The 17,775-nt window shown below is 44.5% G+C and overlaps 1 protein-coding gene across 1 annotated transcript in view; it reads right to left on the bottom strand.

Annotated features, from left to right (window-relative positions):
• The window catches only part of THSD7A (thrombospondin type 1 domain containing 7A), a 212,495-nt gene that overhangs the window by 21,307 nt on the left and 173,413 nt on the right, over positions 1–17,775 (bottom strand). The window contains exons 14-17 of the mRNA XM_018555121.1: positions 15,244–15,422; positions 8,519–8,524; positions 7,169–7,302; positions 4,535–4,688 (exon numbers count right to left, since the gene is read on the bottom strand). Of these exons, the coding sequence (XP_018410623.1) occupies positions 4,535–4,688; positions 7,169–7,302; positions 8,519–8,524; positions 15,244–15,422 (473 nt within the window). The remainder of the gene's footprint in view (positions 1–4,534; positions 4,689–7,168; positions 7,303–8,518; positions 8,525–15,243; positions 15,423–17,775) is intronic.

Raw genomic sequence — 17,775 nt, forward strand, 5'->3', positions numbered from 1 at the left:
ATGGGTGAAGATCAGGCAGAAAAAAAGCTGAGATGCAGACAATGATCTGGCCATGTGTGACAGGTTATGTTTGGGGCTCTACACTGATCTCTACTGGAGAATTAAGGTTACCGGGGCCAGGCCCTCCTCTTCCCAAGTCTTCTTCTTAAGTGGCGGAACACCAGGGCCCGGTCGCATATGCGACCGCTGCAACCCTGGTAGTTCCACAAGTGTACCAGTGTGTATACTGTATATATACAGTCATGGCCAAAAATATTGGCACACCTGCATTTCTGTCAGATAATGTACCAGTTCGTGCAGAAAATAGTTGCAATGACAAATGTTTTGGCATTCTCATGTTTATTTCTTTTGTTTGTATTGGTAGGACACAAAAAAGTGGAGGAAAAAAAAGGCAAACCTGAAACATTCCAAGCAAAACTCCAAAAATGGACTGGGCAAAATTATTGGCACCTTCTCCAAATTGCAAAAAAATTATTGCATTCCAAGTTTGTGATGCTCCTGTAATTTGTAATTAAACTCACCGGTATCAATTAACAGGTGATGACATATAGAAATCCCACTGGCAACCAGTTAAAATGGTGAAAGATTTACTCAACCTTTCTGTTGTTTGTTTCTGTGTGCCACACGGAGCATGGCGAAGAGAAAGAGCAGCAAAGAATTACTCTCCAGCACTTTGTCTGAAACCATTTCTGAGTGCTTTTTGAGGTGTGATTTGTCCTGCCCAGCGTGACACTTGATTGAGGACCAGGGAGTTTGGGACAATCTTAGGAGGTTATAATAGGTGGAAGCATTTGCAAGGCCTTAGTACTGGCCCTTTCATGGGTGGAGGAGTCATGTAATTTTCCTTTAGCTGGTACCCATCGGCCTTTAGCTAGGGGTATATATATATCAAGGAGGGGTTGGGACCTGGGAAGAAAGGTGGATAAGGACAATCTTAGGTGGTGATAATAAGTGGAAGCCTTTAAAAGTCCCTGGTGCTGCTCCTTTCATTTATGGGGATGCATGGAGGTCCCCATCGCCCTTTAGCTAGGGGTATATAAAGCAAGAAGGGGTGGAGTTCGGGAGGAAAGGTGGATAAAGACCAACAGGCAGAAGACTGGGCCTCCTGGACCCTTTAGGGACAGATAGGGCCTCAGCTGAGACAATGAAATTGCCCATGTTGCAGTGTTTTTTTTAGGAGGAATGTCGCTTGTTCTTTCCCCGGTGTATCCAGAAAACTCCCTAGAATGGGCCAGAGAAGTGGACATGGCCAGGCAGGGAAGGTGGAACTGTAATATGGACTGTTCTGTTGCCATATTCTGTTTGCCAAAGATGATAGTGGACTAAGTTTTGTTGTTCTTATGGATTGAAGAATGTCCAGGAAATTGGAGGGGCCTTGTACAGGTAGGTCAGCCAGCCTGGTGGTGGTGATGGGTCTCTTGAACATGGACTATGCGCCTTGTAACTCATGACCCTAGTGATTCCTGGGCTGGGTGTTCCAGGCACCCTCCAATGGACCAGGTCTAAACCACGGACATTTGGGCCCCTTTCAACGAAGTCATGTCTAAGTGTGTGTGTGTCTCAGCAAGGCCTATAGGCCGAGAGAGTGGAGTCAGAGTGATGGAATTGGGTTTCCCACTGCCCTTGGCTGGAATTGTGTTACTGTAGGCCAGTGTGGGAAATAGCATAACAAGTCGCCACAAGGGGGCACCACACATTCATCATTGATAGCAAAGATTTTCTGGCTTGTTAAATCTTCCGGAGATGGCGATCCTATCCAGATGAAAATTGTGAGTCAAAACGAATCCTCTTGCTTCAAGAGTTGTAAGCATTTTTATACTACTAATAAATATAAAATAGAACAAGAAATGTGAAACTAAAAATTGATTTGCTGAATAAAGTTCTCGCAAGAATTCCAATTTGTGTTTAAGGTTGTCTTCATGGAAGAAAACAAAGTTTGTTTTTGGGTTATAGAGTAATTGTGCATTAGACATGTAAGCTGTGGAAAATTTCGGTTCGGTTCGGATATTTCGTTATTTTGTGATCCGGTATTCGGATCGGGTTTCGGATTTGGACGAAATACTAATTTTCGTTAGTTTTGGATGAGTTTACAAATATTTGCTGCGAATACCACAGAAAACCATCTACAGATATTAATACTAAAGCTAGTCCCTAGACCTGAATGGCATTCGGGATCCAAATTTCCAAATAGCATGCAGGAGCTCCAGAACGCAATTCTGAAATTCGGTTCCTGAATGGCATTCGGGTCTCGGAGCCTCAGCTTTAGTATTATATGTATATACAGTATATGGCTCCCATGTTGCCGTAACAAAAATTCATGTTCTGACCTATTGATGCATGAAACTGAAAAACACATCTGATTGGCCAGAAAAGTCACATGTCCCATTCAGTTTAATTTTCGAATGAAATGCGGACGGGATCCGAAATACGTAAACCTAAATTCAGATTTGGACACATTCAGATGCATTGCGATTCGGAAATTCGGATGTGCCCGATTGTCCAAATTTCGGAAAATTCATCTGAATTTTGATTTGGAACTAAACTAATCACACGTGTCTATTGTGCATTAATATTTTTGGGTATGTATGCTTAGATTCCAAACGCATACTGGTCATTTAAGTGCCTTCCACCCAAATCAGCCCTAGTGTGCACTTGAACTTGAGTTAGGCTTATAGGATGTGAGCTCCCATGGCGCAGGGATTGAAGTGATTGGTTATATCCGCACTCTGAAGTGGAGCATTGGTGTTATCTAAAATATTTTCCAAATACAAAAAATATATTTCGATCCTAATCAACTATTAACCTGTTTAAGCTTCATCTTATATAAATATTGTGATTTGTATTTCCTTCCTAATTAATCTCAAAGAACTCGTTGCCAGACCTCCGTCCTCCCGGTTGCATCTCAATGCAGTATTAACATACTAATTAGCTTTCGCCCATTCTGTACCTGCGCGCAGTGTGAAAGGCGCACAATACAATTAGTATTCTAATGACCGCCCATTGTCTGACATCTTATTAGTTCCTTTATCTTTACTAGCAGGAGAAATACATATTCAATTAGGACGCTGCCAGGTTTGTCGCGGAGCATTGTGCTGTTGTAATGAAAATGTTCCAATGTATAAACATGAAATGAATATTTAGGAACCTGAAAAAATGATTCAATGTCAATGGACATTATCCTTCATATATTCTATTCTAAAAGCTCTAATTTAATCCCAGATCCAGACTTAAAGATTCACTGCGCCAAGTATAAAAAACATAATAAATTAACTAACATTGATAAAATAAAAAATTTGCATTTATTACATTATATCATTCAGGCCTGCACAGCATTGCAACCTCGATCAGTGAACTGCGGGTGCAATGTACAGGCTCTTGCGTGGGTTACCCCCAGCCCCTGGTCTGGATGGACGTATTGACCTTTTGTTATGGGGCTGGAGGAAGTTCTGAATGGACTACAACTGCGGTGACGTTACTGCCCTGCTGCCGGTGGAACCTGTTGAGTCCCTCTACCGCGGTAGTATTTTCATCCATTGATCCCCATGAATGGATGACACAGATGTGTGGGTGGAACCACGCACAGCCGCTCCAAAATAACCCCAGTAGAATGCTGTTGGAAGATGCACCTCACGATTTAGTTAAGGGCGGTTAGGGTTAGGGGAACGTGATCATGCTTTATGTAACCTCCTAAATATAGGTGGAACAGGCAGGGCTGTCCCTATAATAAAGCAGTCTGCAGTGGTCACCTCAGGCGCCATCTCATTAGGGGTGAGGATGAGGGGTGGCCACAGTGTCCCAGGTTGCTAAGAGCTCATGGTAACATATGGCGCTCTTTCAGCTATGTTTGGCTTCCCACGCAGCTCAAATATGTCATTGGTTTCCAGGGAGCGGAGCGGGATGCTATGGCTGGCATCTTGCCGAGTTCCTGGCAACAAGTGATGTCAGTGAGCTGGGCGGGACCAGACAGAGAGCCACTGAGAGGCATGGCTCTCTGTCTGGTCCCACAGCCGCCCATCCCACTGCATCCAATGTCGACCTGCAGGAACCCTGTCCCCCTGAAAGCTCTATTATTAGCAACCGTCCCTTTCACCGCTCTATAGCCTCAGGTGGCATACAAGGTAGGGATGGCCATGGTAACATGAAACAAGTCTAAAAGGTAGACCAAGCCTTTAATTCATGATTTATTGCCTCCCTGGGCCCTCATTGACAAACAAAAAAGGAATGATGCCTGGAATAGTTGCCTTCAGTCTGCTGCCCCCACAGTAGCACTTCTTCACCCCAAGAAGGGCTCAGTCTTCCAAGCTGAAAGATGGCCAGTGTCACTCAACCCAGAAGACTAAGGAAAGAGTGTGAGTGCAGGATTTGATGGCCCCGCCCCCTGAGCACAGAGCTGTGCACTCAGAGCGTATTGGTGCAGGGATGCTCTCTGCATCAAGGACCGTTTATCGCTGGAACTAGGCCTAAGACTAACAGGACCCATCATGTGACCAGCCAGAACACATCAGAAAAGGGTATACAGGTCTGCATTACTTACCAGACGACATTTGCTCCACTGACTCCACTCTGACATGACGCAATCCTCGGGACAAGGCAGCTTGCAGTTTCTGGCTCCAAGCGGCATCTCCTCTGGCTCACACAGGTAGTCTTCCACCACATCAGCTGGGCCATCCACCGTGTTCTGCATGCATCTGATGGCCGAGCAATAAAAACACAAATATAGAGAGAGATTAAACTCTAAGCGGAACTCTAGAGAAAGATCAAGCTGATGATTTTAAAAGCTAATTTCAGAAGTATGTTTTCTGAGTCCTTTCTCGGTGGGTTTCTCCTGCCTCTCTATCAGCCTAGGGTTCCTCCACAGCTTGCTAGCAGTTTCTTGAGCAATTTCTGCCTCTTAGATAAGCTACCAATGATCTTTTCAGACATATGGTAGGGGAGCATTCTTCCCACTGACCCCGAATGTAAGGAGCATTCTTCACACTGACTAACAATGTAAGCAGCATTTTTCCCACTGACCAGCAATGTAAGGAGCATTCTTCCCACTGACCCCCAATGTAAGAAGCATTCTTCCCACTGACCCCCAATGTAAGAAGCATTCTTCCCACTGACCGCCAATGTAAGGGACATTCTTCCCACTGACTAACAATGTAAGGAGCATTCTTCCCACTGACCCCCAATGTAAGGGACATTCTTCCCAATGACCACCAATGTAAGCAGCATTCTTTCCACTCTCCACCAATGTAAGGAGCATTCTTCCTACTGACCCCCAATGTAAGGAGCATTCTTCCCACTGACTACCAATCTAAGGGACATTTTTTCTAATGACCACTAATATAAGGAGCATTCTTTCTAATGATCACCATTGGAAGGGGTCACTTTTCCACTGAATAAGGAAAGGGAACTCCTGGACATGCTAAGGGGATCCTGGACGTGCTGAGGGGATCCCCCCACCCCAGATTGTGGGTTGAGGCTCACGGTAGAGTCAGAAGTCTCATAGTGTGAGCAGGGTTTAACAGTGGCAACTATCTTGAAAGAGGATCCAGGAAACCCAGGTAACAGAAAATTGTGCGTATCTGTCATACAATTGAACTGTAAGTTCTTCCACAGGCATCATAAGACTATGTTCATTTATCCATTCTCTCATGGTTGGGTTTTTCATGCTCTTCCAGTGTCTGAGAAGCAGCAACCCATTTTAACACTTGCATTCATTACTTGTCTTTCGTTATGTAATTTCAGTTTTAAAACAAATGGGAATAACTCATCTCCTTATTAGATTCTGGAACTCTGTTTAAAAAATATGGTGGTACAAGAAAAATATGCGCGATTTGATGCAGTTCCTTATGTGTCCAGCAGATGGCAGTACTGGAATGCTCTATTAACTACGGAGGTCTATGGGAAAAAATCACTGATTATAATTTGATATAAAAATAATTCTGTGATTTATAATGGCATGGGGGGGTTTTCAAATAGGAAAAATGTTGATGGGTTGCATCATTACATAGCTTTTTACTGTCCCTGATCTTTTGGAACCCCCTGTCCCTCTTTCTTCCTCAGTTGTCCTTTTTTTAAATCTGATTTATAGGCCCATATGTAAAAAATGTATTATATATATTGATATTTAAGTATAAAAATTGTTTTTCTGCACTTAATATTGGTAAGGCATGAGTGAGTCCTTTGCCTACATACTTTGTGCTACAAGGTGTTCCTCTTGACTATCACAGAAAGTTGAGAGGTATGTAATCATTAGTTAGTATTAGAAGTTAGAAGTTAGTATTGTGTTGCTAATCTAGAAAAACTAACAAATAAGTTTGGTCTTTTATTTCTAATAAGAGATCCCACTTCGGTTTTTATTGCTGCCTAAATCCTCTTTCGGGAGCTTTTCCCTCACTTCCTGTTCTAGCAATTGATGTCACCTGGCACAGGAAGTGAGGGGAAGTGAAGAAATGTTTGTGGTTTAGTAGCATAGCGTGACCCCTATGTTGACATATTCTTTCACTTCCTGTCCCAGTTAATTCGGGTATATGTCTACTTTAATGTTAGTAGTATAGAGCACACTCCTGTGAAGAACTCCAAACACAATAAAATCATCCGTGAGCTGTAAAAATGTATTGCACAATGTATAAAGCTGTGGCTGTATGTGAATGGAGCAAATTGTATGGTTGAAAGAATCTTAGTAGTGGCGGAACTATCGCCATATCGACCCAGGCGGCCGTTATGGGGCCCAGGGCACAGGGGGGGCCCAGCCAGGACGAGGAACAAAGGTGTCCCCCTGATGGGCCGCCTGGGTCGCTATGGCATTGCAGGCTGCTGGCTGTAACTGGGGGCTGTCAGGAGGAACGCTCAGCTGTCCAGATCACTGACAACCTGTTCCTCCTCACAGCGGCTGCTGAGTCAGTGACAGCCAGCAGATGGGGCTCTGCAAGGGGCGTAACTAGACAGGGCCCCATGGCACAACATTTTGCCATGGAGCCCAGTGATTTCTAGTTAGGCTCCTGGTTCTTTAAGACTTTTTTCACTTCTGGTTGCATGTTCTTAGGCTATTGTTTCAGGCTATTTTCTAATTTTCTGAATAGGAGTGGGAGAACACATGCCAACCAAGCGTACAACCAAACCTGCCTGCATTCACCGAAACAGCCATTGTTTTTTTGGTGGAGTGATCCAACACACCTACCTGACTTTTTTCGTCTGTACACCTTCTCCACAATTCTGTTTTAGGTCAACATTGGTGACTTTGCATATACTCCAGGGTTCAGCGATCCACACGTATTGGTTGCAGTCACTGTGACATGGCACCACTTCATACACCTGCAGAGCACAGCACAGAATAATGTATCGCTGTACAGTGAAATGGCATAGATAATTTATGGTAAAAATTTTTTATTTATGGTAAAAAAAAAAAAAAAAATTAAAAATATTTGTTTTGGCAGGTAAATTTGAAATATTATTTATTAATAATATACAGTATTCTATCCAGCCAGCAGGGGGAGCTGTATCCTCCTTTTCAAATGTGAAGCATTCAAGTACCTTAACTATTAACAAAAATGTATCTTATTTGTGTATCACTCGGCTGCAGATCCTCCAATACTCTCTGAATTGTTGCTGACACTGTCCTTCCTTCTGGAGGGTGGCTACTTTTGTTCCCCATGGTCCCTGTGTGTGTTGTAAAGTAGTCACCGCTCCAAGCTCACTTCGGGGATGGACTACAATCTCAATACAATCTCAATACAAATGATTAAAGTTAAACATGAGATTGTAGAGATTGTAGTCAATCCCGGGATTGTAGTCAATCCCGGGAGCGAGCTTGGAGCGGTGACTACTTTACAACACACACAGGGACAATGGGGAACAAAAGTAGCCCCCCTCCAGAAGGAAGAACAGAGTCAGCACCAATTCAGAGTTGATTTGAGGATCTACAGCCGATTGATACACAAATAAGATACATTCTTGTTAATAGTTAAAGGAGAACTATGAGGTGGGTGAAAATCACTCAGCCTCATAGTTCTAGCCGACCTGTGACAATGAGACTGTCACAGGTCGGCTCAGTAGATCGGGAAGTGAGCGAACACATACCGTCGCTCGCTCACTTTTCGATCTGACTGTCACTCACGGCTTCCTGCAGGGATTCCCCCGCCTCCCCGCTCCGATCCTCCAGCGCTGACTGGCGGAAAGGACGGGGGAGGGGGCGGGTACAGCTGGCTCTTCCTCTAGATAGGTAGAGCCAGCTGTCAATCCCGCAGCTGGGTGGATCCAGACAGTATTTTCGGGATCCGTCCCGGCTGCAGCGTCTCAGCATGCCGCGAGCTGTAGCCCGCGGTATAATGAGCTTTGGGTGATGGGATGACGCTAGTTTGTGTCCTCCCGTTACCCTTAGGAGACCTATGGGGAAAAGCCCTAACCCCATAGTTCTCCTTTAAGATTTAATTCCTGAGTTAAGTGTCACTTTAATTGTAATTAGTTTTAAACATTAGAATAAATAAAGAGAATGAATAAAATACAATAATAATGATGCAGTTGGTCTTACCTGAGCCTGTGGCACATATGAAATCCAAAGGCAGCACATAACGAATAAGAGAGGAGAGAAAATGCATTGTTTAGAATGGACATAAAAAGGAAAAAATGAAAAACAAATAGATAGAGGTAATTCCACAAAATAGGGTGACAACTCAAGCGCGCAAATGGTCAGCGTGAAGCAGAAAATGTCTGAACACGGACCTCCATGGCAGGATCAACAGATATTCTTTCAATAAAAGCTGCAGATTTAAAAAGACTCAAAACTATTTTTGAAACAACAATAACATGTTACAGCTAATATGAGACTTTAGAGATCCGGTGTACATCCACTTGAATATTTCCAGAACAGATGCAGGTGAGGAGCTGCAATCAAGTTTGCTAAGATCCTTGCAGCGTGAAGAGCTGACCCGGAGGGTTTCTTTTTTTTTTCTTCTCTACTTTTTTCAAAAGTAGAATTTCACTTATAACTGTGTATAATAAAAAGAATACAAGAAAGGAAAAGAGGGGAGATGTGTAATTTTGGAAGGTATTAGGCTCAGGCTCGGCGTTGCTGCAAGATGTTTCATAAGCAATTGTGAAACCTAATTAGCTAAAACCAGTTCATGGAGACCAGCCAAGGAAGAATAAGCCTGCGGCCAGACGTCAAATGACATTCAGGTGTAATAAGCTCACCGTCAGAACTGCAAAATGGCCTTCCGTTAATTGGAAAAGTTTACAGACGGTGTTAAAAAGCAGATTAAAAGAAATGCAGGAAAACAGCTCAGATGGAGAGGAAATATAAATGGCCCGAGAATGAATATGCAAAACTACGGGAAGAGAGAAGGTTTGTTTTCCTCGCTGGAAGAAACAAAGTTGGATTCTGTTTCTTCTTTTTATATATCATAGTATATTATTTTTCACAATGACTCCGATTCACCAAGCTAACCCAAGCAAGAACCGCGCCGTAATGTGTGCTGACCAAGGACAATCTAAAACTTAAAGTGACATTAAAGTATACATGTTTCCCCCTCCCCCAATGTTAGTGTCAGCACTTACCTTAAAAGAGAACTATGGGGTCAGGGCTTTTCCCCATAGTTCTCCTATCCTGACGTTTTCAGCCTTCCCTCCAGCGCTGCTGCGTGTCTCCGATCCAGCGCTGACTCCTCTGTGCTTGCTGGCACTTCCTGTCCCATGGAGTCTGTGCAGGTGCACGCTATCCATAGACTTACCTTGTGACTCTCCTCATCTCCGGGCCGAACATCTGAACTGCGCATGCGCCTGCCCCAAGATCCTTTGCGACCGCCCGAGATTTTTCAGATTTGTAGACAGAAGCGTGCGGGGAAGACACAGGTAAGTATTAAACTCTTTTTAAAAAAAAGTTTTTGCATATATCTACTGCTTGCTAGCCGTAGATATATACAAAACAACCTGACGGTTTAATAACCCTTTAAAAGGAGAACTATGAGGTGAGTGCTTTTCACAGGTCGGCTCAGTAGAGCGAGAAGTGAGCGAACAGATACCGGCGTTCGCTCACCTCTCGATCCTGTCACGGCTCTCTGCCGTGACAGGAGAGAGGCTGGATTCCCCCCTCCCCGCTCCGATCCGCCAGCGCTGACTGGCGGATCGGACGGGGGAGGGGGCGGGTACAGCTGGCTCTGCCTCTAGATAGGCAGAGCCAGCTGTCACTCACGCAGCTGGGCGGATCCAGACATAATTGTCGGGATCCGCTTCAGCTGCGGCATCTCAGTATACCGCAAGCTTACAACTCAACATCTGAACAATGTAACATCATCATTGCTTGCTGGAAACAATGCATGATGGGACCTCCCTTTTAGATTGTAAGCCCTCACGGGCAGGGCCCTCCTTACCATCTTGTCTTGAATTGTATTGTGACTGTAATGTCTTCCTTATATTGTAAAGCGCTGCGCAAACTGTTGGCGCTATATAAATCCTGTATAATAATAATAATATGTAGTCTTGCGAAATGGAGATTGCATCACATCATGTAGCTCGGAAAGAGACACAAAGCACACTGGGAATCCAAGAAGTTGTTGGAAATGATGGACAGACAGAAGGCAGCGCTCACTACATAAAAGGGATTTTTTCAAGCAAGGTTTTTTTTTTTCAAGCAAGCTTTGATTGTATTATCCAGAACTCCAGTATGTATTCCTATTACAATGCTGATGTTATAACAGGAGAGGATACGCTGGGACTTTACAGCTCCTTTAACCCTTTCACTGCCAAAGCGTTTTTTGCACACATCTTATAATCCACACTTACAAGCCTCCTATGTAATAGTACATCGGAGGTGACAGGTGCTCTTTAAGGTTACATTAGGGGTCTTTTAGAGCTGAATCAGTTTTATTGAAATTGGTATATAATAGTAACAGTACTATACAAAAGCATAAAGCAATGGTCCATAAAAAACAATCAGAAGTAAATACAGCGGATAATATGGCGGTAGATAGACAGTGCGCATAAAAGCAGACCCCATAAAATCAAAATAAGAGAATAAGAATAAAAAAGGTACATCGCATTTATGAGCCTTAATGGGGCACCAAATGTACTTCAAGGAGGATGGAAAGCAATAAAGGATCAACCAGTACATTAAACCTCTATTAGACCCCTAGTGTCACCTTTCCCCTCCAAAGAAGCTATTGGATTGCAGATTGTGCTCCCCGGCTTCTGCAGCTTCATACAATCAGCATCACTTCCAGCCCCATTCAGCATGGAGGAGACTGGCGAATGGATGTTCGCCGTTATCCTTTCCCGCCGGCACCCGTGATAAAGCAAGACGGGGATGTCGGGGAGGGTGAGGGGTGCACTACACTGACCCATGGAAGCAATCTGGTGGCAACTCAGCCACCAGAATCGCTTCCTATGTAAAGCTGACAGTCGGCTTTACACATGTAAACAGAGTCCCCACTGTTCAAAGGGGTCCACTGCCAGCAAGAATGCCATACGTCGTTGGCAGCAAAAGGGTTAAAGTGGACCTATCATGACAGATATTTTCATTTTAAGTGTCAAAATGACCCTGAACCCAAAGGCCAATATTTGCTATGTCATAGGGAACATTAAAAAATGCCCAAGTAGTACTCTGAAAAAATCTGCCTTCGGTCTGAAAAATTGCAAAGCACTTCCTGGCATGTGAGGTGCTAAGGCTTTCCTGTGCCTACAGCCTCACAGCTGTACATCTGCAATGTGAGATCTAAGGCACTGCTGCCTCTGACTGCTGGTCTCAGGAGATTTTGGAGGCGTCAGTACTTTCTTAAACTCAGTTCTCCCTGCTGGAGGCTCGGATATGAGGAGACAACACTCTGCCTCTACCAAAATGGCTGCCAACACACAGAGACGTATTGCAGAACAAGGCATGCTAAGTCAGTAATAGGGAAAGATCAAGGCTGGTGTGATGCACAGCGTGGTGCAATGTAGAAAAACGGACTGGAGCTCGCCTGATGTAAGTGCTGTTCACTGCACCAGAGCAAACGGGACTTAGACCCAGCGACAAAAAAGATACACTAGTAAGAAAAAAGAGTTTCTTTTAATTTTATTTTGTTTTCCAGCACAGTGACCATTCCACGGAAAGGATCCTGCATTACTTCAGTCATCCTCCAGGGGGCAGTCGTGTCGCAGATTAATCATCCTTCCCAGCAGACCCTCCACCGGACTCAGATGGCAGCAAATATGATAGTAAAAGCGTCTTCAATTACCAGTTAGTCATTTTGACCAATTGCTTCCAACGTATTGCAATAAAGCAGAGCGCTTCACAGAACAGAAGGTGACACTTCCAAGATAATGGCCAGGCAGCCCCGGGGCTGGTTCACGGTTTTCCCGGAATAAGCGGAGTGATTATGTCTGCACTCTGCTGTATGCTAATCAATAAAAATAATAATATGAAGCCTCTCTAGAGGGAGGGGAGCCCCAGAAGTGGGACTGCCAGAACCTCGCCCTCAATGACTGCATGTAGGAAAAGGTTATACTTATTAAATGGATACAATTGCTGATATGGCGTTATCGCACCGTTAAATTACGGATGTGCTCGGAATGTGGTCTACTGCGGTCACACCATGGCGTTGCAACGTCTGGCTATGCTTCACTAAGCAACTGCTACAGGAGGATCAAAGGATGAACTCCAGGAAGACTCAGGCCTGGTTCACGCCTGGGCGTTTTACAGAGCTGATCGACGCGCTGTAAAACGCTCAGCATGTGAAAACCAATAATTGCCTATGGGCATGGTTCCCACCTGGGCGTATTTCAGCGCATAGGAACGCGCTTAAAAAACGCCCTACGCCCAAAGAAGTACAGGCTTCTTTGGGGCGTATTTTCCACGCGTATACACTAGGATACAGCCGGATAGCCCTCGTAAACGCGCATTTCTTTTAAAGCAAATCGCGGTAAAAACGTGTGGCACGAAACGTGCGGCAAACGCGCATATTCCGTACGCCCAGGTGTGAACCCAGCCTTAAAGGGTAAGTCCACTTTTCAGGGCCACGACTTCTTCTTCTTCTTCAGGGCCTTATGCCTAAGCTTTCTTTGGTGCCTTATCCTGTTGTATGCTTACAGCAAGACACAATTATGCATTAAATTATGAATTACCCTCCAATCTGGACCCCTCTCCCTCCCCCTATACTTATTTTTCGGCGAACGCACCTTCGCCTGCGCCGGTACGGGTGTACTATCCATAACCTACAATACCAGGTAGCACAGCCCTGCGTTCATCAGATCATGTGATGAAGGGGGTGTGACCCCGGAAACGCATCATCATCACAGCCTTTCTTGCTGGCACATAGACATGACTGTGCAGCTATCACTGGCTTCTTCCTTGGTCCATGCATTTACTTATTAAGCTGTAATTATGTCGACCCTTGTGAGTATGCTTCACATTCACTAATTGCTTTTAATCTAAATAAATTTGTCTGCACCAGGAAAGGCGCCCCTTGTTTGAGTTTTTCCCCCAGATTTTGCAGTCCCCCCTGGCTGGTTTGGGGCAGCGTCCTGCAGACTTTCCATTACTTGCTTCATTTGTAAAACAGACTTTGCATTTCATTGCATACTTCATATCCTGGTGGAGCAGTCTCATTTGGCGCTTTTTGTTCATATTTGAAATAAATACAGGTGACACGGTGTAGCTGTGTAGCTAGTTGCAAAGTGTGTCTTAGAAACAACAAAAAGCTTTTATCTGTGAGATTGCGGGACGGGAGGTCAGCTTGTTACAAAATGCCACCCTGTGATTTACCGCCCTCCGGTAGCGTGTTATCATCTCCTCCAAGTTCAGAAGCAGCACAAAAATTGCAGGTGATATTCTAAATTGAGAGGTTGTTGGCTTTTACCAAGCTATCAGCCACCAACCTAACGGCTCTGAGATTCAATGAAGGTGGCATACGTGACATGAGCTTCGTGAATGGAATCAAACCAGAACCTCTAAAATATTACACTGGAATCTTAAAGGGATCCTGTCCCCAGACGATTCGACTCAACAAAAACTTCCTATAAGATTACATGTACATTTTTTATATTTTATGCATGGTATTTATCTGTAAAAACCTCCATTGTGTAGACATCCAAAAGCCCTGAGACTGCTGCTGTGTGCCGCCATCTTGGCTTGGATGTGATTTAAGCAGCCCTAGTAGACTCAGAGCTCTCAGAGTTGTTTTAAAAAGATAGACGACATCGACCTGCATTCCACTACATTGATAAGCTTAAGACCTCCTGCAAGATCTTGATCAATTATCATGGCTGGAGTTGGCCACTCAAAACTGATATGTCTCCTATGAGACATCTCTGCACTCATGTCCCCAGAGCTATGAGAGAGATAGAGGGGACAAAGCAAGATGTTATGGCAGGGAGATGGTGGGGACAAAGCTCTGAGCTATGGCAAGGAGATGGTGACGTCAAAGCTCTGAGCTTTTGCATGGAGATGGCAGGGATAAAGCTGGAAGCTATGGCAGGAATAAGGTGGGGATAATGCCCAGAGCTATGTCAGGGAGATAATGGGCACAAAGCTGGACACTATGACAGAGAGATGGTGCGGACAAAGCTGGACACTTTGGCAGGGAGAAATTAGGGATGAAGCTGAGAGCTATGGCAGGGAGATGGTGAGGACAAGGCTGAGAGCTATGGCAGGAAGATGGTGAGGACAAGGCTGAGAGCTATGGCAGGGAGATCTCACTTCTGGAGACAAAAGGAGTCAAGAGGTGACTTAACCCAACAAACTCCACCCAACACAGTTGGTGGGGAAAAAGCCAGAAGCTAAGGCAAGTAGATGGTGGGGTAAAAGCCAGATGCTATGGCAAGGAGATGGTGGGGACAAAGCTGGGAGCTATGGCAGGAAGATGGTGGAGACAAAGCCCAGAGCTATGGGAGGGAGATGGTGGGGACAAAACTGGACGCTTTGGCAGGGAGAAATTGGGGATAAAGCTGGGAGCTATGGCAGAGAGATGGTGAGGACAAGGCTGAGAGCCATGGCAGGCAGATGGTGAGGACAAAGCTGGGAGCTATGGCAGGGAGATGGTGAGGACAAGGTTGAGAGCTATGGCAGCAAGATGGTGAGGACAAAGCTGAGAGCTATGGCAGGAAGATGGCGAGGACAAGGCTGAGAGCTATGGCAGGGAGATCTCACTTCTGGAGACAAAAGGAGTCAAGAGGTGACTTAACCCAACAAACACAGTTGTATGGATGGACTCCTTATTCCTTGGCACTAGGTATCACACAGACCTGAACATACAAAGATATTTATCTGAAATACATTTACTGTACCTGATTGGTATGGTCGAGCTTTGGGCACGGCCTTCCCCCATTGTAAGGCTTCTCCCGAAGCCACTTGGACCGGACTTTGACCCCGCTTCCACAGGACTTGCTGCATCTGGACCAGTTGGACCATTCGCTGAGTTTACAGTCGGAGGGACACGGTATAATGCACGCTTCTTCTATGTAACCTAATTGGGTGGAAAAAACAATAAACATTTATGTACTTTTATCTTTATGTTTGATATACTTCCTTACCTCTCCGCTCCTCTGTGCTGCTCAGCTGGGGTCATACTTTATCACTTTGTTTATACAATACTACAGTGCTATGGGAGTTTTTCTTATTAATGGAATTCCAAACCAGTGTCCTGGTACCCAGTCAGTGACTCAAGCATATTAATAGGAGCATTGACATGAGTGAATGAAAGGGGTGAGCCAGGGACAGTAAGGCTGGGAAGGAAAGTCTTAGATGATGTTGAAAGTCCTCCAGCCAGGAAATGAGGAAGGCTCTATGTGACTTGCTGCAGCTTCTAATGCACATTGGGAGAAGCTCACAGTGAAATCAGCATAAGCTATTTTTTGTCCATGAGAGGAGCCGGCACAACTGTGCAAGACTGAAAGAAAGGCCGGAGTTCAGCTTTAAAATGTATCCCCCACCATCACTGCTACACCATTTTAGAATATGGGGAATGTAACAGAAACAGCTGGGATGCACATAGGTGACCTGAAACACCCAAACCTCCCATGTTGACAGGAAAAGAGCTTGGAATTATGCAGGGAGATCCCACTGTTGGAGCATCCATGTGATATGATGATATCATATAACTAAAACATTATTTGTTTGTGTGGAATTACCCTTTAAAACTGAACTCCATTCATAAAAACATTCATTGAAATGTATTCCTCAATAGCCAATTTGTGTGCACCAAACCCATATACTCCCTCATAAAATAGCAGTGACATCATCACTGAGCAGAGCTGTAGAAGGGGCCCAACAGGCTCCACCCTCCACAGGCTGCCTGTAGAAAACTACTGGAGGGGTGGAGACGAGACCAGTCACCCTGCACAAGAAGAGAGAGCAGCAGTGACCTAGCTTTATTATAGAAGGGGGCGGAGACAAGACCAGTCACCCTGCACAAGAAGAGAGAGCAGAGGTGACCAGTCTTTATTACAGGAGGGGGCGGAGACAAGACCAGTCACCCTGCACAAGGAGAGAGAGAGCTGCAGTGACTGCTCTCTATTTTAGCAGGGGGCGGAGACTAGCCTATGTTTTGCCTAAGGAAGGAACCATGCCGTTCCGAAACGTCGTCTGTGATTATGTGACACTTTGTAGTCAATAAATATTGACTTGTATGTATGCTGGAGTGCTAGTGACTTATCTTTAGCCAAAGACAAGACCAGTTACCCTGCACAAGGAGCAAGAGCAGCAGTGACTAGTCTTTATTACAGGAGGGGGCGGAGACAAGACCAGTCACCCTGCACAAGAAGAGAGAGCAGCAGTGACCGGTATGCATTACAGGAAGTAAAGTGTCACACTGGATTACTGCACAGATCTGGAATAGAGACACAAAGCTCACCAAGATTCAAGAAGAATACGTGACTCTTGTATGAGGACAATATTTCTCTGAGCTCAGCTTTAAGAAGGAAGAAAGTGATAGAAAAATGACATTAAATAGTGATAATGTTCTTTAAAGCCACAGCACTCCATCCTACTTCCATTCTATAAGGCCCGGACTATATCTACAATATCACATTTCAGGCTTCTCATTTCAGCGGCATTTGAATAAAGAAAAAATAATATCGGATTCCATCGAAGATGTTAATATTTCGCTATCTGCCCGGAATAGCGGGCATTATTCCGACAAGCCGCCTCCTTCATCCGTCTTCTACGTTTCATCCAGACACAAACGGCTTTTCTTTTTTTTTTTCACGGCAGTAATGTATGAAATTGGCAGAAAAGTAATATATCAAAACGGAAATCAGAGAGCGCTATCTCCCCATGTAATCCAATAAAACATTTTATTACTTGTTTCAAACATTAAATTATACGGGGAGCATGCATAATTAATTGGAAGCGCATCTTGCCTTATCTCCTTATGTAGGGCAGCGCCGCTCGGCTTACTTGAAGTTAATCAGCAGTATAAATCATTACAGAAAATTAATTTCTGGATTTGCGGGTTCAACTCAGGCTGAGCTGCTGCCGCTCTTTACGTGCTAATTTATAGAGGTTTACAATATTATTAGCCGGGAAGGTGGAATATTAAATGGCTGTTTGTGGCCGCGTAATTTTCTTTTCCCTATGACTGCACAGCCAAATTCTACCGGTAAATAATTCTCCGGATGATGATGGATATGTAGATGTAATGGAGGGCGGGGCTTCATTAAGAGCAAAACACAAATGCAAAAATATACTTAATATAGACAAAAAAATAAACTCGGGTGTGTGCTGATTCGAGTGGAACGTCAGGTAATAAAAGAAAGATGCTGTAGCCTAATAATCGGTTCATCAAAACAATCATTAAAGGCTCGGAACACCCAAAACAA

Source organism: Nanorana parkeri, unplaced genomic scaffold, assembly GCF_000935625.1.
Source record: "Nanorana parkeri isolate BGI_ZX_2015 unplaced genomic scaffold, ASM93562v1 scaffold184, whole genome shotgun sequence".
Taxonomy (NCBI): domain Eukaryota; kingdom Metazoa; phylum Chordata; class Amphibia; order Anura; family Dicroglossidae; genus Nanorana; species Nanorana parkeri.